Source organism: Gambusia affinis, linkage group LG13, assembly GCF_019740435.1.
Source record: "Gambusia affinis linkage group LG13, SWU_Gaff_1.0, whole genome shotgun sequence".
Classification (NCBI taxonomy): Eukaryota; Metazoa; Chordata; class Actinopteri; order Cyprinodontiformes; family Poeciliidae; genus Gambusia; species Gambusia affinis.
In genome coordinates this window covers 24,759,880-24,779,020 of record NC_057880.1, presented here as the reverse complement: position 1 = coordinate 24,779,020, position 19,141 = coordinate 24,759,880, and the positions used below count along the sequence as shown (strand labels likewise).

The following is a 19,141-nucleotide window of genomic DNA, read 5'->3' as shown; positions in this document are numbered from 1 at the left end:
AATTTGTTTTGATTTTCTAAATGTGAGGAAAGGTGAGTTTCCTCTGGAAATTCCATCTTTTAAAATGATAGCAGCACAAACTTTGTGCTGCCAAAGTGCTTGGCTCGAGTTTCACCTGATTTTATTTTCTTTTTCAAGGTCGGCCGACTTCTCTCAGGTTTTGGAGACGTTTTTAGCCGCTCAATCATGCGTCGTTTTTAGGGTTTTATGATTGAAACAGCTCAGGGGTAAATCCATGCTGTCTCTTTTCTTTTTTCTCTTTTTTTTTTTTTTAAACACGTTTAGTCGCAAACCCCGAGACGTTTCCATGGCGATCCCTACACTCTGCATCCGTTTATGTGTGTGTGTGTGTGTGTCCCTTTATGTCGGTCAACTCACGCATTTTTCTTCCCTTTCTTTCCAAACGCGTCACTTTGATGTCAAACGGAGCTGAAAGTAAACGGCTCCGGTTTTAAGAAGTATTTCCTGAAAAATATGCACTTCTCTCACCAAGCAATAAACGTGATTGTTGACGGTGAGAGCGGAGTCTCTCTCTCTCTCCCTCTCTCTCTCAGGTGCTTGCTGCGCTCTGTCTCGACTTTTTATTTTTTATTTTATTGGTTTTAGTCAGCGCCTCGTCCAGGATTAAATGAGCTTTGAATGTGTTTGACGGTTCTGCATCAAATCTCCTTCGACATTTCGCTTCATCTCGGATTATTTTGTTCCTTCGCGGTCGAACCCAAAGATGGCGGCAGCAGCAGAGGAAAATATTAATGACATTACATATCAGGCTTGGGCAGTAGGGGCACATACGTTGTGAAGTACTTAGAGAGTGGTTTCTATTTAGATGTTTTTGAATGTCAACGCTCGGCTCTGATTGGCTGGTTGGGTTTCCGGGCGGATAATTTTATTTTAGGTTTGAAGTTTTTATGTTTTTTTTTTTTTTTTCCTGTGTGTTTCTAATTAATAAACAAGTGAATGGCAAAACCGCTGCACTCCATTTCCTCACTTGCAAAAATACATTTATTCACAGATATGATAGGTACAGCTCCACAGGTCAAAGTTCACAACATTGTTTTCTGTTTGCTTTGTTTTTGGCAGAGACTTCATGATAAATGTGGTGAGAAGCTGTAGTTCGCAGGCAGAGTTTGAGCTTTTTCCAGACATAATTGTTTAAAAACCAGAAACTAATGGACGTGAAATATTTCAAGAGTTTTTGTGGAGTAAATGTTTTCCAGATTGTGATAAAAGCTGGTCACTTTTGGGTGTAGCATCTGACTTTTTCCTTCCACCTAACTTTCCACTGTTTGGGTATCAGCCAACAGACACAGACAACTTTTTTTTTTTTGGGTGTTTATATGCTGGATAAATCAGTTTTCTTAATTAAAATCAAATTTTTCCAAACTTTAGAATGTATGTTTAGAAGTAATTACTGAAAATTTAATAATTTTCATTTCAGATACACATGAAAGTTTAGCAAAAACAAATTCTCCGTTTTTCCTGACGACACATTAAAACAGGTTTAAGATAATTCATCTTTTTTTTTTTTATTTAAATAAAAAAAGCTTCTTAATGGTTATTTTTACTGCTACAGGGATTAAACAGTCCAGCTTTCACTGTCACTTAATTTGCATTTATAACACTTGAAATGTTTCACATTTTATCACATTTCATCCACAAACTTTAATATATTTTATTGCGACAGATTGTGGAAGGAAAATGATGCAAAGTTTTTAGGGAGGTGAATAAAAAACGAGACCCAAAATTAAACTTTTGTAATCTTTTACTTTTTTATTCTAAACACCATAATTCTCACATTGAAACAGGGTGGTGGCAGAATAATACTGTGGGAATGGTAGAGTTGAACAGGGAAAATGGATGAAGCTGGAGCTACAGTAGATTTAGATCAGGGGTGTCCAAAGTGTGGGGCGTGGGCCATTTGTGGCCCTTGAAATGATTTTTAATTGGCCACAATTCAAGAATAGTAAAAATTTGGCCAATAAAATATAAAACATTTGACCCAAAAACTTTTGAATTACTATTTTTTAATAATTAATGGCAATCTGAAGGTTCTTTTTTAATGTTTTGGATCTTTAATGTTTTAGAGATTTCATTAAAAACACTTAAACAGATAAAACTAGAAAAACTGAAATTTGTGGCACACAATTTGGCAAAGTTTATATCAAAGCACGGCCTAGTCAAAGTCCAGAACTAAACCCAATTTTTTTTTTTTTTATGCATGCATCATTTTCAGCTTTCATCTGTTTGTCCAGTAAAACATATTTAAGTTTGTGGGAAAAGCTAAGAGTTTGTGAAGACTTCTGCCAACCCATCCCGACCTGAACCAGAACAGAACCGCTCCATGTCCCACTGGGTTCATCTCCTCTGGACCGGACCGGAGCGCCATGACGGCTGCCAACACTTTTGGAGTTCAGAAGTAATCAAAGCTGCAGGCTGAATAAATAAACACTGGAACATCTCAAGCTAGAATATAGATTTCTATGTTACAACGCCTCTGGTAGCTTCTGCTTTGTGTTTTTCTTCCTGCTAGCTTCCAAACGTGATAAATTATTGATTAATAGATCATCTGATTGGACCCCGGCGAGGGCGGGAGGGACGTTAAACAAAAACAATCGTTTAAAAAAAAAAAAGAAGTTCTTCACGCATTCCCTGCGTCTTTATTTCGGATAGCAGTGGGTGTGTTAGCCGTGTGGTGTTAGCGTAGCCACACACTGACTGCAACCAGGCTCCAGTTCTCTTCCCGTTCCGTCGCTCCCGGGGCGGGAAGCGGCGACGCAGTCTGTCTCTGTAGCAACCGCTGGGAGGGGGCGGGGCTTGTTGCAGTAAGGGTGAAGCTGAGTGTTGGGGGGGTTCATCCTCATCGACAGCAGAGCGCAGCCTCAGGCCTCTTCCGGCTCGGGGAAGTTGAGGATCTTGCGGTGAGCTTGGCGCAGGTATTGCTGCTGCTTGAAGTAGACCTTGAACGCCCCTTTGATGGCCACGAAGGCGATGCCGCCCTGGGGGGAGAGCCAGAAAGCAGGGAGGCTTTAAAAATGGCACTAGGCATGTTTTCAGTCGGAGGCTTCTTCACAGCTGCTGTGACACAGACTGCTACAGGAGGACTTTCCTGCCCACAGCATCAACAACAACTCTGAAGAATCCTGAATAATTTGAGTTACGAAAAGATTAAACTTCCCAGAAGGAAGTCAAAAAAATTTTTTAACGTAGCATCAGAGTTAGCATTAGTAGTACAGTTAGCATTGTGTGTGCTGTTAGCACCAGTGGCCCCGTTAGCATCAGTAGCCCCGTTAGCACCAGTAGCCCCGTTAGCACCAGTAGCCTCGTTAGCATCAGTAGCCCTTTGGCACACACCAGGATGGTCCTCTGCAGGTTGGAGTTCACGCTGCTGAACATGAGTTTCCCCACGATGGTGGCGATGGTGGGGAAAACCAGAGCGCCGCACAGGATCCGTGTGGCGGAGACGTGGTCGGCCAGAGGGCTGGCTTCGGCCGGGATCCGTGGCACCGGGCAGCCGATACCTGCGGTTCCGACATTTGGGCCGTCAGCGGATGAAACACAACAACACGGAGGATGTCTGACGTCAGAAACCGAACGACCGACCTGGGAAGATGCTGTTGAAGATCTGCAGCTTGTTGGAGTACTTCCTCCACAGCCGCAGGACGTAGTCCTCCCAGCGGATCATCTTCCCCAGGATCAGCATGACGGGGATGGTGGGCAGGCCGATGAGCAGGAAGAGCGGGTCGGCCCGCTCCATCACGTCCAGGCCCTCCTTATGGCCCACCACCTGCACATCAAAAAGACATTAAAATCATCAAAACAATACACATTTACTGAGAAATACCTTGTTTTAAAAGCCAAGGCCTGGCAGTAGCCCAAGGCGTCCATTTTTGGGGACACCCAAAAAAAAAAACTTTTCTTTTTTGTTGCTTTTTACAATATGATCTAAAACAAAACAAAATTTTACCAGGTCTTTTTGGTCCAGTTTCTAGTTCTACTAAACCTCAGCTATCAGAAGAGAAAAAATTTATTTGATTTATATCACTAAACTACACATAGTAACTGAATTTAATATTATTTATTGATGCTTTTGTGTGACAAACTTCAGTGAAAATAACATTTTCTATCATACTGAGTTGTTTTTTTCATCTTAATTTAACATCAATAATTTAAATTTATCATAATAAATTAAACAAAAATAATTTTTTTCATGATAAATGAAGTTCAGCGATATTAGCTGGACTTGCTGGCGCACGGCCAACATCAGAGGACGTACCTGCATGACGGTGACAGCGCCGTATGTGACGGCGGTCCAGTAGATGGAGCCCACCATGATACCGGCTGCAGCGAAGGGGCCTGCTTTGGAGATGAGCCGGTCGGCCAGATCCAGAACATAAACGATCGGACCTGATGGAGACAGGAAACGGTTGCCTGGTTACAGGAAGTTAGAGCTTTTTATTTCCACCCAGAATCATCGGAAACAAAAACCTCCAACTTTTATCTTTTCACTTCATTGTTATAGACTTGAAGAATCTTCAGCCAGAGGACTCTTCAAATGCACTGTGATACAGACAGCTACAGGATATCTGTGAAAAGATGGATCTTCTCCACCTCCTCCCACACAAATCAGCTTTTATTTAATGTACTAAACTTGACTAAATATAGCAAACGTTTTGAAAGAAGGTGGCATAAATCCTGTTATTACTGAAAATAAATTTGTTCTACATAGATGAAAACTGAAAATCACAGAAAACATGAAAAACTTACAAAGGAGTATTTTGGTAGATAGAATAAAATAGTAAATTTCCACAAAAAAAACTAATCATAGAAATGTTGTTAAACTTGAAAATTTCTGTTTCAAATGCTGACATTTTTTTGACTTTTCAAACTCAGAAAATTCCAAAAGTTGAAAGTTTGACATTTTTTCTAGAACTTTACAGAGATGAGACTCAATTTCTGAATTTTTTTAGTGGAAATTTACTTTTTATCATTTTCTCTTATCTACAATGGCCCTAATAGTCCTGAAAGTACAATAAGTATCAGGTTTTTATAAAATTAGGCTACTTGATTTGCCTGATTTTAGGACATTTTGTTTTTATTTTATTTTACTTTTGACTCAATAATTTTGGTCGTGACAAAAAGTTTGGACACCCCGTTGATGTTTCACTGCTTCTTAGATTAAAAACAACAAACATGAAATAAGGATCAACTTAAAGTCCAAACCTGTGCGGCAATTAAAAAAGAAAAAGAAAGAAGTTTCTCTGCTGCTGCATCTTCCTCCCATCTGGCATTTAAAGCCGACTCCGGGGAAATCATGCAATATTTACAGGAAGCCAACCTGATTTCCTCACTCACAGACTCATCCACATGCTATTAATAACCGGCAGAGGCGACACACCGCAGGGGGCCACTGGGCACTTTCTGAGGTCTGCAGATACATTACAGCTCAAGACTAACGCAACATTTTTTCACTGAAGTGAAAGTAAACAGTGGCCATCCAGGAAATTACTCAGGAGTAAAAAAATATTGCAGTTTTCTGGCTGATTGCCGAATTTTTAAAATGCAGATGTTGACTGATACTGAAATCCAGAGGTGGGCAGAGTATCCAAAAGTTTTACTAAGATAAAAGTAGCAAATGACTCAAAAGTATTTGGAAAAAAGTCTAATCAAGTACTGAGTTACTGATCAAATTAATAGTTTAATATTTTAAAGTTACATCATCAGACGGACCAAAATGTAAAGTGGAAATTTTGGATAAAAATTACAATTACAGATGAAGAAGGTTTTATTTTAATCTAAAATGCAAAATGTTTCTATAGTTTTTGGCTTGATTACAGCTCTGAATATGTTGCTCTTCCAGTAATTGACCTTTAATGACTCCATTTAACAATTAATCGTTTACTAATCGATTAATCGTTTCAGGCCCAATTATTTTTGCTTATAAGACTTTTGTTGGTTAATATGTTGTTCTTCTAGAAAATGGCCTTTTTTGTGTGTGTATGCTCCAGCTAATGTTTACTTCAGTTAATGATTAATCGTTTACTGATCGATTAATCAATCTAGCCATTATTGTTTTTTGTCTTTTTAGAGACCATTGGTGGTGGACGAGTTGTTCTTTCAGCAACTCACCTGTGCTGCGTATTTAAATCCCAAACTCCCCTAAACTTCAGAACGCTTCAGTAAAAGAAACTTTTATGACGCCAGGTAATTCGTCCCTGAAGCACGGGCTTTAACTGGGACAAAACTGACCAAAGGTTGGAGCCAAATTGAACTTAACACACACGATGTGTCCAGTCAGGTGAAAACTGGTCAAACTCCTCAAAGAAATAAATCAGAAAGTGTTTCCATTGAACAATGATGTAAAAATGACGGCTTGCGTCGTCATTTTCAAACACGTTTCCATCTTAAAATCACCTGCCTGCATGCAGGATGTTTGAACAGGTGTTGTCCCGACAAACACACTTTCCATCAGTTGTTTGCACAATTTAGTGACAGCAGCTTTCATTTTGTCAAGCTGCAGCTTTTTAGGCAGGCCTCATTAAAGTTTATCACTTTGCGGCTTCTTAAACTCACAACTTTATAGTAATTATTGATGAAACTGCCGCCTGGATCGGCGCCAGGCTTTTGATCCCCTGCAGACTGCACCTGTGTTTGCTGACCGGACTCACCTCCCAGAGCCTGACTCTTTCATTTTGTTCCTGCCAAAGCGCTGCACCGTTACGGCTAGAGGGAACTGGGTCACCGCTAATGACCGCTGACAGGATGGAGAAAGGAGCAATTCATTTTAGCCACTGGAAGCAGATTCTATAATTAAGATAATTAAGCATGAGGGAGGGACAGAGGAGTGCAGCTACAGTTTAAAGGTGGACCAAAGTGTTGGCAGCCTCTCTTCCCGAAGGTTTGTTTACTCTCTGAGTGTGAGCAAAGACGGAGCAGCGAGGACACGCCGTCCTCAGAGCTGGACCTGCAGCAAGTGCTGGTGGGAGGAGAGACCCAACAGAACACAGCAACCCGCTTGGAGGCTTTCTACCTGATTCGTTTGGGGAGGTGTGAACGCGTAATCAAACTCTGATGCTAACTCTCGTTCACATAAAAACTTTGGTCTCTGTTTGGTTGAAGTGAACGTGGCGCAGTTTGAATCAATGTGTGAACGCAAACAGCTAAAAATGCAGGAAGTGACCTACAGCGTAGGGCATGATGGGTAAATACAACCAAAAGAAACGGGCTAGCCTAGCGATAGCAGGAGAAATGGCTTATAGTATAGACAAAAGAAAAAGACCCGTTAAGTCCACATTAATCAAACTCTGGTTCGTTTGGGGAGGTGTGAATACGTAATCGACCAAAAAAAGCAAACTCTGGTCCACCTGAAAACCTCAGTCTTCGTTTGGTTGAAGTGAACTTTGGTTCAGTGTGAATGCCAAGCGGACTGGAAACCCCTTCAAAAGCAGGAAGTGGACTACATCGCAGGGCATTCTGGGTAAATACAACCTAAACAAACACAAGTCTAGTGCTAAGAGCAGAAACGGATTGAAGTCTGTTACCAAAAGAAAAGAGAAATCCTACACTAATCTCCTGCAGGTTATTTAATGGAATTAAATTTCATAAGAGTAGATTAGTAAATGATACTTAGAATGCGCAAAATCAAAACAAAACAAAAACTTTTTAGATTGTTAATTATTATGATTGAGAATCAATAGAAAACAACCCAGTTGATTTTAAAGAACTGAAAATAAAATAAATCTGCTGGCTGTAGGCCTCCAAGTAGTTACAGTTTTCAATGTTTTATTTACCAAAAGATCTTGCATATAAAGTCCAAGGAAGAGTCCAGGGAATTAAACATTTTCCAGTAACCTAATCAGGCTGCGCGGTAGTAAAATATCCTCTTGATGTTCGAGTCACTTGAAAAGGTTGGCAGTGGTTTCACGAACTCATCAGAAGAGCGGCGTAGTCGATCCGCTCATCCGATCAGAGCGCAGCCCGGTTCTGATGAGCTGTTCTGATCCAGTTTCACTCCCAGACAGACCCAACGCCTCCCTCGCCACCTCTGCTTCACACTGAAGGGATTTGGAAACGTTTCCCAGTGGTGAACTCATCCAGAACTTTTGGCCAATCACTTCTTTTAATTCAGATTATTTGATGCTGCGATGGAAAGAATTTATTTTTCTCTTCAGTTTATCCATCTATTGTTTCCAGATCAAAAAGGTTCTGGTTGGATGTTTGTGTACAGAATCAAAATACCAACGACACAATATACCGTATACTCCAATAACTTAGGGACGAACGATTCACTTTTTCCCATATTGAAGAAAATTCTAGATGACGTATCAGTGACAATGTGACCAATCCATAAGAACAGATCTATTCAGTCTAGTTCTATGCTTTGGTTTATTGTTTAACATATTCAGATTTCATAATTGCACTCTCTGCCATTTACCTTTCGTCCGTAATCTAAAAAAGAAAAAGAGGAGCCATGATTAAACACTTTAAGTGAAACATTTCCTCTGCATTGAGTGGCAGCAACGCCCTGGTTGCTATAAATATGGAAGAACCCGTTTACCAGCTGGGCCCAACACTCCCTGGCTTAACATTGGTTTCAGTCTGGCTTCAGTTTCAGATTGCAGCCTCCGCTACCAACGTGCTGCTCCAAAGGCGTTCCCAACCCTACAACCAGCTGGAACGGGTTCTTAAGCCAACAAAAACCACCCAAAAACCCGGTGAGTGTTGGACCTGTTTGCTGTTCTGCTCTTTAGAGAGTTACACCAGTTTAACAAGCTGGGATTAGCTGGTTAAGTTGGTCAGAACATTTGACAAGTAGGGCGAGAGGCTGGACAATTGGACGAATTTAACAGACCTCCAACCATAGACTGCACCATTCGCTGGTTTTCGTTTTATGAGTTACTCTCTTAATTACGGTAATAACAATGATTGATTGAAACCAAAAGAAGCAGTTCATGGAAAAAACAACTAATGCCATTTCTAATGGCGAACACAAAGTCCTTCCAGCTGCAAGCAAAGCTTTTATTTTCCCCAGAGCCTCAAAGTGCAGCAGCGGTTTATTTACTCAAACTTAGAACAGTGTCCTAAGTTCAGAAAACATTTATTTAAATAATAACCGCAATGTTTGGGTGGGTAAACAAACCTCACCAGGTTTCAATATGAAACAACAAATTCAAAATTAAACAAAAACTAAAATAAAAATGGTGTGCACTTCTATAACAAAAATCTCAGTCGCAGTTTTAGGTTGTAGATCTGTCATAAGAACCAATTTTAGACAATAAGTGAATATAACAATGCAAATCCACCCTCTAGAAGATCAATGCACTTTAATTTCTAACGAACGTTTAGCACTGCAACTGGAAGACATTTTAAATATTCAAAACAAATAAACACCTGAAACAACAAATGAAATGAACACTGAAGTCTTTGTAAACAAAATTATTCTTTTAAAAAAAATTAAATCGAGACCAAAACACCAGACTGTCTTTGGCAGAAAAAGATTGAAAGATTTATTGCAACAGATTCAGGAGTCGGTTGAGGTTTGATCAGGCATCTGATCAGGCATCTGATCTGGACGCCCCTGGATATTTTCTGAAGACTCAGAACTTGTCGGAGGTACTAAATATCCATCTGCTTTCGACAAGCTTTAAATATTTCAAACTAATAATTTTCCTTTATTTTAAAGGGGCAGAATTATACATTTCCCAGCCAAATAGTGTCATTTTATGGCCCAATCAGTAGTTATAAAAATGTTGTATATGCAACTTAAAAGAACGTTGACTTCACGATTTGCCACCTTAAAAATGGACCACTGTCTCTTTAAGAAGCTCCTGCTCCTCACAGCAGCATTTACAAACGTTAAATAGGCAGATATTGGTAAATCAATTAATTGTATGATGAATTAAAACGAGCTGGAAAACTTCTGCTTGCAGGATTTTGGGGTTTTTTTCTACAAAATCCTGGATTTAGGATATTTAAAATGTCTTCCTGTTCCAGTGAATCATCAGAATTTAAAGTTTGTTTCTTGCATTATTATTATTATCATACTATAATCATTAGTGTTCAATTTATTTTCACACCTTTTCCAATCTATACAAGCTTCGGTCATGGTTTATTAATTGGACCAATTAGATAATTTATCATATTAATCTTTCTAATTTTGTGAATTACAGTTGCATCTACGATTATTTTACTTCTATTCATTATTCTAAAAGTTAATTTAACCACTTTAATCTTTTTATATATTAGAAATACTTTTAAAAAATATAAACAAATTATAACATTTTTTAAACAAGAAAATAAACATTTTATTGCCTAAAGTGCAACAACGTAACACTCCTTTAGTGAACTGCAGCCAAAGAAATCCTTCTAACATCAACAGATTTACCCAAATTTGCCAGATTAGTTAATTTATCGCCCAGTAAAATTTGGCCCAGGTTCACCCAGATGTTTTAAAAACCCAAATTGTTACCAGGGAAGATTTAAGGATTTTTTTTTAAAAGAAAACAGCAAAGCATCACTCCATGTTTGCTTTTGAGGGAATAACATTATAACATTTTGTAAAGCTCAAAGAAGCAGATTTTACATAAATAATATTTCTGTAAAATCCTCAGGAAGTAGAATGGGTGAGAGTGTTTCTGCCTCGACATTCCCGCCCATTAAAGTAGACAAAGCTTTACACCAGGAGTGTCCAACTCCTGGTTTGTTTGCAGCAAGTTTCTCTCCTGCTTCAACATTTCTGACTCAAACAGTTGGATAACGTCCCCAGTATGTCGTCTAGTCCTGCACAGGCCTGTCGGTGAATCATTGTCTGCTTCAGGCGTTTCAAACCTAAACATTCAAATGTTTGGGATCGTTTTTCTCGTCTGCTCACCCAGTTTCGGGAAGACGATGAGGTATTCTGCGTTGCACTGCGGACAGGCGACCCTCGCCGTGCTGTTGCCTCGCTGTTTCTCGTCCACCCAGCGCTGCAGGCAGGCCTGGTGGACCCACTTGGTTGAGCCCCGGCACCGGCACGGCCGCACCCACTCCGCCGTGCGGTCATCCTCATCTGTGGCGAAGCACACCCAGCAGCTCCTGAGGTGACAAGCGCACGTTTACCGTACGGCTGAATCGATTAGTCGCGAATAATCGATTTATTTGAATAATCGTCAACTAATCGACCAGTAATTAAGTCAAAATTTCACATAAAATATGTACATTTTTAATTTAAAATTAGAAAAAAAAATTTATTTGTCTGTAAAAATGTCCTAACCAGAACTCCTCAAGTGGCAGCTTTAGCTTTACTTAGTCCAAATTGTATAAAAGTACATGATTAATCGATTTATTTGAATATTGTCAACTCATTTAGAAATAAATTAATCATTAACTGGAGTGTAAAGACTCAAAAAAGGCATTTTGTTGAAAGAACAACACAGTCGGAGCAGAAACTAAACCAGTATTGTGCAAAAATACATACATATAAGATATGAGCTAACATTTTGTCAAGACATCCTGTACCAATATGAGTATTTAAAACATACAGTGATATAAACAATACAGAACAGACAGCATTATCAATAAATAAATATAAACACACCATGCTGTGCAGATTTAATCCAACTCAGGCAGAGAATAAGACAGTTTATGCTACACTGTGTCTCATAACTGATTATGCATTTTTAAATTTAAAATTATTATCATTAAGAGAAAAGTTAAGTTCATCATCTTTGATTTAATAATTGTGTTGTATTTTAACAAAAACCTGTTATATTCTGTTTCAGAAACTCTTGCTAAATGTATTTATTGGCCCACATATCTGAACTTTACAGAACAAAATGGGTTCATTCCCATCCAGTTACATGCAATCTAATGAAACAGTGCGATTTAGATTAAAACCCAACTACAAGCAGTCCAAGTAATAAAGATAGATTCAGCTGGTACTAAGACGACACTTTGTCAAAACCCGTCCAAGAAAATCAGACGATTGGTTTTCCTTTAACAGCCAAACTGAGAGGCATAAATTAGATGATTATTGTCCAATATGTCGATGGGATGAGCTCAGATTACTGCGCAGAGACTGATAAAGGTTGAAGAAGGGAGGCTAAAAGCGGTTTTAGACAAATGTCCTGACAACAGAACCCGATTCAAAAAGCATTCTTCCTGTAACCCAGTCACAGAGAACGGCGTTAAAAACAGCCTTGAAATGCAATCCTCTATGGGAGAACGAAAACAGGTCGTTGATTTACATCTCATAAAATCTAAGAATTAAAACAGGTTTGCTCAAATTCGTCTCTTCAAACACAACAGCCAAACGACGTGTTTTTACAACCCCAATGCAGTCAACCAGAACCAATTAATTGAGTTTTATTAAAAGTTCAAAATAAGGACGCAAACAATTATTTGACTAACGATTGTTGATTAATGGTTTATTAGATTAAAATGAGTTCCAATCAATAGCATCCGCTTAGATTCACATTTTGCACATTTTTGTACTTCCATCTAAAAACAGCCCAAACACTTAAAAAAATAATTAAAAAAATAAAAATCACTCAACCACTTTTTGGAAATAAGTTGATGTTTTTTGGTGTTTGCAAAATGGCTCATTTCAAAAATCTCTTACAAATCAGCAGAGTGGCCCGTCACCTAGCAACCCCAACAAAGCATGGCCAGTTACCTGGCAACCCCAGCCCGTTACCTAGCAACCCCAGCTAAGGTCAGCACATCTGGCCCGCTGGTTTTACTGCTGTATGCGCTGTAAAAAGGCTGCTGGGAATTCAGATGTGTTGGAGCAACGCTTCTTTAAGCGGATATTAAATATAGTTTCTATTAAGGAAACATTTCTGTGCTAAAAATGCCTTCTTTTTATTGGTTTGATGTAATATTTTAATCTAAAAGGCCATGTTTTTATTTGTTGCCAGTAAAACAAACAAAAAAAAAGTCATTTAACAGAAATAAAGGCTTCAAACATCAGTCTGTGTGTCGTTAATCTATATGACGCCTTTCTCTTAGTGAATTCAGTTACTCAAATAAATGAGCATTTCAATAACATTGTAATTTATTGAATGGGTGTGTGTTGTGTCTGTTAAAAGCTATTATCTCTGGTACACACATTTCTCCATCTAGAGCTCAGTCTGTGGTTTTAGGAAGGTCAAATCTGCTTGTTAAAGCTCCTTGCATAAGAAGAGTCATTCGGCTTGAAGCTTTAATTCCAAACATTCCCAGTTATTTTTGCAAACTGGAGATTACAGAGGCCATTTGTGGACCAGCAACTGGTCTCAGTTTGTTAAACTGTGTTCCTAAATGTGCATGTATCTGAAATACTCTAGACAAAATATAAGTAAAAAGATACACAAAAACATGGAGGACTGAGCCTGCCAAAATTGGCAATAAATGAATGGCTTGATAAATTAATTAATGTATCAAATATGGGCTTAAAAAATTAAAATCCACCTTACTTTACCTATTTAATTTCTTTGTTTTACCTACAGTGTAACATCAATAAGAAAAATAATGATATAAACGAAGGAAACAAGTTTTGAAAAAAAAAAGGAAAATTAAATAACATCAATGATGTTAAATTAATACTGTCAAAATGATAAATATTCATTAATGTTACACCGTATAATCAAATAAACTGAAAATATTGCATTATTGGATGCAACATTTGGCAAATTAATTACTTTATCAAGTCATTTATTTATTTATATATTTCTTCACAATTTTGACAGGGTTTACTCTCCATACAAGAAATACTTGGCTATAGTTACATAAGCTATTTGGTGAAAATTATAAGCTAAGTGAGTCGATCATATGATATTGTTTCCCTTAAAACTACTACTTTTCACTCAAAACTTGTTAAACTATAAAATAAACAAATAAGTAAATATTATTGCCTTGACAGTCCTAAAAACAAAGACAGACTAAATGTGGAGCACAAAAAGTAACAAGTTTGGTTTAAATCTGATAGGAAAAAAACAAAAGATGGTGGATTGAAACATTTTTCACTGAACTGTGAAAGCAGCTGGCTGCTTGTGGCCGGTTCTGATAAGAACCTTTGGGCCTCATGTTTGCCAGCGATAGAGGCTTGGTACACAACCGTAGCAGCAATCGGACCTGGCATACATCTCCCAGCTATCTGCTCCACAAACACCGTCAGGGTTACCGCCTCCGCCACACAGCAGCACGTAGCTGGGGCACATTTCACAAAACCCGCATGCCCGTCCTTTCTTTCGGAAATGGTTTCAAAGTTCAAAGATCAATATTGACAGAAAATGCAGTGTGAAACGCTTCCCTGTATACACACACACACACACACACACACACACACACACACACACACACACACACACTGCAGATGTTATCAGCTGCTGGTCTTTGTTTAGGAGGAAGCAGCACTGAAGTGTTGCAGCATCTCCTCACCTCCATGCAAACTCTATTCACCTGATTAGCTGTCCTAAATGTTCATATTTATACTGATAAAACAAATAAAAATATTCTGTAATAGGAGATGATAAACTACTTTATCTCACTGACACAGATTGCATGTGTCGCTTTTGTGTGTCACCAAAAATTGGCCCTAGATCTTGAGCCGAATCCGAAATAAGCTAACTGTAACATATAGACACATTACTGTTTACATCCGGAAATTTTGCACGTGCATTCGACACTGGAGAGCAAAAAGACGATTCTGTCACTTCGTACAACAATTTCATTAACAAAATGAAACCTGGAGATGTAGGTATTATTAATTTAGTGCAGTGCACCACAGCAAAGTAAAAAAAATAATGCAGAAAAATCGCTGACCAACCCACTCGCATTCTTTTTTTTCTCGCTCTCTGTGTCGGCTACACTACACACAGAACCGTTGCCATAGCAACTGACTGATGCTCCACTAGTGCATCAGGATTCAACCCCAAAAAACACTCAAACATTTCCCACATGAAGAACAGAATATTCAGTCCGTTACAGTTTTATGTTCTTAGACTTTACGTTTATTTTAAGATTATTAATAAGTGATTGTGCAGCGGTAGATTAGCTGCGGCTGCTATTAGCTAAGCTAACACAACGGCTGTAGATTAGCTAACGTAAACATCTGCTGTACTGATGATCTGTGAAGAGTTGCCGTTTATGTCGTCTTTTTTAATTTTGTAACTACGCTGAGCACACCAAATTCCACAGCACATCTAAATGTTAAGATTTTCAAAGTCAAGCTAGCATAACTGAACTACTTCCTTCAAAATGGTCTCAAAATGACAATATTATCATTTATCGCAATCATTTCTGGGACAATTTATCATCCAGGAAAATTTCTTATTCATGTCTACTCCTGAATGCATTATATTTTTTCCCAAAGAGCCAGACTTTCCTGTGTTTAGATCTTTGGTAAGAAAACCTTAACCCATAATCTGGAGCCAGTGTGAAGAATATAAAACAGAGAGAGAAACAAACACTTCATAGATTGTGCAAGTAGTCACAGTGTGATTTGGAAAGCTGTGGGGTGTGAAAAATGTGATTTTTCTACTGTAGATTTGTAAATAGAGAGGACATTACATTAATTTTCTCCAATTCAGTACACCTGCGCTAAAAGAGCTACATAACTTTTTCACGTACATAAATGCTACGTTTTTCCAAGACAATGTTTCGATTCTACTGCCAGGAACCCATTGTTAACAATTTACAACAAAGTACAGCTCCTTTAAGATAGTTTGGTAATACAATAAATCTACAAAAGGATTATGGTTCTCAAAATATAAAACTTTCTTGGGCTGAATTTTCTCACTGAGGGACAGTAAAGGATATTACCATTCTCTTCTAAAATTTAAGGCCATATCGTTGGACAGGTGTAACCACTGAATATGAGAAATTGGATGCAGTTATGAGAAGGTTTTACTTTCTAAATGCAGAGTTTCTCTTCTGCTCCACCTCCATGTTCCCTGTTTTTTGATACCAGATATGTACGGACTTAACCTCAATGTCTCTTCCTGTTTAAAAGAAAATGCTTTAAGGAAGTTCATACTTCAAATAAATTCCCAAGTACATTTTGACTAAACAATTTCAGAAATCTTGCGGCCCAATTTCCTGCTATGTTCCTATAAAGGAGTTTGACTCTGAAGGCTTTCAATCAGTCATAACATTAACTACTGTGTGCAATAACCTTAAAAAATAGCCTTTCATTTACTAGCTTTGATAATTATTAATATTGTAAGCATACCTATAGTGTCATTTATTCTTTGGCAGCATAATAAGTGCTTTTTTGTAGCATTTAACAGTTAATTCAATATTTTTTATAAGAAAGATATTAATACACAACCTTTAAACAGATTACTAACATGTCTAGAGCATGGATGATTTATTTTGTAGTACCATAGTACCACAAAATACAAGCTACACAAACTACTTCTTACTATTTTTAGGTAACTGTCTATGGCTATAATTGCTGCCCCTATGATTGGGGCAGCAATTATAGCCCCACAAAAACTAATACTACTCTTGAAAAACATTCACATTTGTAATATGCCTCTTTAGGATGCCAGTTACACAAAGAAGTGTGATTTGTACAACTAGAATGCACATAGTAACTACATTTAATGATATTTTCAAAATTTTTAAAACATGTTTATTTAACAAATAGTGAAGAAAAGATTTTAAAAAATTAATACAGATTGTTTTAGAGGTTTTTAAGCATCACTAATTGAAATTTATCGTGACAACGATAATCAAAATGTTATTACAAGAAATGTATCACGATACGATAAATGCCCACGATAAATAACCTAGAGTATAAACTACAGTTTACTGCTTTGAAAAGATTTCATTTGTGTTTATAAATGTAACTTTTAAACTAGAGCGGCCTGTTTTAAACCAACATACACACGTAACAATGAATTAGAGGTTCAGATTAAGCCATCCATATTGGATGCCTCTGTATAACGTCAGGTGTTACGGGGTCATCGACCGCAAGTGGCATCAATCAGATCATTGTCAGAAGCAGATAGTTAAGGACGTCCCTTACCAGAGACACGCCAAAAAACATGTTAAAAATACATCAAAAGGCAATGCAAAATCTACATTTCAGACTTAAGTGAGCAAATTCTCAAATACCTAATGAATACACCCTGTATTTTTGACAAAAACGCTTTAATGTAAGTGAGCTACGTAGCTTCCATTAGCTTATTTGCTAAAACTTCAACTCACCTGTCCAAATTCTGCTGTGCAACCACCGGACCTGGTTCCGCCATCGTAGTGGAGCGATACTGTCTTATTGAAAGCGAAGAATGAGAGGCGAAACGAAAATGAAATAAATTAAGAAAAAACTCCCACACCTGATAATCTGCTGAAGGAGGATTTTTTTTTAAATCACTAGCTAACAAATTAGCTAACTAGCCCCACATAGGCCGTTTTGTTGACACGGTCCGTCGGCTGCAGACGTGCCACGTATTCGGAGTAAAACTACGCCCTGACGGCCATAATTATCAAAATAGCATTTATCTCCTCCCGGTGGTTATTTAAAGAGAAAATACACTTTAAATCTGCTATGGCCTCGTTTCCTCTGACCGTTTGACTCCATTGACTAGCCGTGGCTACGTCATCAAAACAAGGACCACACCGTCAGCGCAACTTCCGGCAGAAATGGGAAATGTAGTTTTAAAACCTCTACACTTCAACTTTATTATATTATCGATGCATCGCTGACAAAATCCGGGCGAGAGCCGGGGTACACCCTGGACAGGTCACCAGTCTGTCGCAGTTTATATTATATTATATTATATTATATTATATTATATTATATTATATTATATTATATTATATTATATTATATTATATTATATTATATTATATTATATTATATTATATTGATAAAATAAGAAAATGTTGCAGCCATGTAAATTCAGTTCAATTAAAAAAAAAAAAATTGTTTTTGTTTTACCTTGTTTTTGTTTTATCCCCAAAGGGAAATCTAATGCTGTCGCAACTTATATTATCCAAATATTTTCAAATATCAATGTGGCAGCAAAGATCTCCAGCAGTCAGTGTTGTGGTGAATCTGAAGAGGCTTCTGACTAAAGACTGCCCTGGTTGAAATCATTAGTTGTTGGTAAGCAATGCTAACCTATCTCATTTGTTTTTGCTACTACTCTTTAAATCATTTTAAAGTATTCATTTAATTTCTGTTTCAGTCAAGGGTTTTCAGAAAATGAATTCCAACTGTAAGGGCAGTTTTAAACATTGTTAATTAGAATTTATCATGACAACAATAAATCAAAATTTTCATTATGATAAGAAATGTATCATATAATAAATGATACAATAAATAAATAGTGAATCTTAAACCTTTAGTGAGTTTACCTGTGTGAATTATTTCACTTCATTTCCATTTATTTATTTATGACAGATTTTTAAAAACAAAAATAGTAATAATGGCAATTGTATTTAACAACCAGACATACAGCATTAGAATAACTACTAATAACTGCCAAAGTACATCTTATAAATTCCTCTTAATTTGCGTTATATAACAAAAAATAAAATAAAATAAAGCATATGCTTTTATTCGTGCAATAAAGCTTTATATCAGACAACAGGAATTAAGGATGCTTTGCAGAGTTGGGTAGTAAAAAGTTAAATTTCTCAGTTACATTTACTTGAGTAACTTATTTTATTTAAATGTACTTTTAGGTGTAATTTTACTACACTGTACGTTTTATGTTTACCCTAAGTAATTTTATTTTGAAGTATCTCTATTCTTACTTTAGCAAAATGTCTATATTTTTTACCCACTGAATGAAAAAACAAACTTGTTTTTCACCAAAAATTCACCAGACACAGAAACAAAAATACAGTTTTTGTTAAAGTTTTATAAGATTTTTGTTTTGAAAGAAAACTCTTTTGCCTAATTTTATTTTTTCTTACTTATATAAATTATTGTTAATTTCCACTTAACATTTTATTGTGCTTTATCTGATTATGTAATTTTTAATTGATCATTTGATCAGTTATTGAGTACTTGAGTAGAATTTTTACCAAATACGTTTTTACTATTCTTTGAGTACTTGGACGGCTACGTCTTACTTTTATTTAAGTAAAAATATGTTGAAAGAGTGCTACTCTTACTGGAGTAGAACCTCTGCTGCTTGGTTTATTTGGTAGCTTGGAAAGAGCTTTGGGT

General features: G+C 37.3%; 1 protein-coding gene across 2 annotated transcripts; it reads right to left on the bottom strand.

Annotated features, from left to right (window-relative positions):
- Positions 1–983: 983 nt before the first annotated feature.
- march5 (membrane-associated ring finger (C3HC4) 5) lies at positions 984–17,597 on the bottom strand. 2 transcript variants are annotated; one of them, XM_044135943.1, is made up of 7 exons: positions 17,298–17,584; positions 17,170–17,228; positions 10,868–11,070; positions 4,274–4,404; positions 3,601–3,784; positions 3,352–3,518; positions 984–2,996 (listed from the first exon to the last, which is right to left on the bottom strand). In XM_044135943.1, the coding sequence occupies exons 2-7, from the start codon at positions 17,211–17,213 to the stop codon at positions 2,880–2,882; spliced, it is 846 nt and encodes a 281-aa protein (XP_043991878.1). In that variant the 5' UTR covers positions 17,214–17,228; positions 17,298–17,584; the 3' UTR covers positions 984–2,879. The 2 variants fall into 2 exon arrangements, with proteins under 2 accessions (XP_043991878.1, XP_043991879.1); XM_044135944.1 differs by having other exon boundaries at positions 17,170–17,597.
- Positions 17,598–19,141: the final 1,544 nt, after the last annotated feature.

Bases quoted from the DNA above. Each gene is read 5' to 3' on its own strand.
- march5 (XM_044135944.1), bottom strand. From the start codon at position 17,213: ATGGCGGAACCAGGTCCGGTGGTTGCACAGCAGAATTTGGACAG. The intron at 11,071-17,169 runs GTGAGTTGAAGT...TTGTCACCTCAG, and splicing joins GCACAGCAGAATTTGGACAG to GAGCTGCTGGGTGTGCTTCG. The intron at 3,785-4,273 runs GTACGTCCTCTG...TTTGATGTGCAG, and splicing joins GCGCTGTCACCGTCATGCAG to GTGGTGGGCCATAAGGAGGG.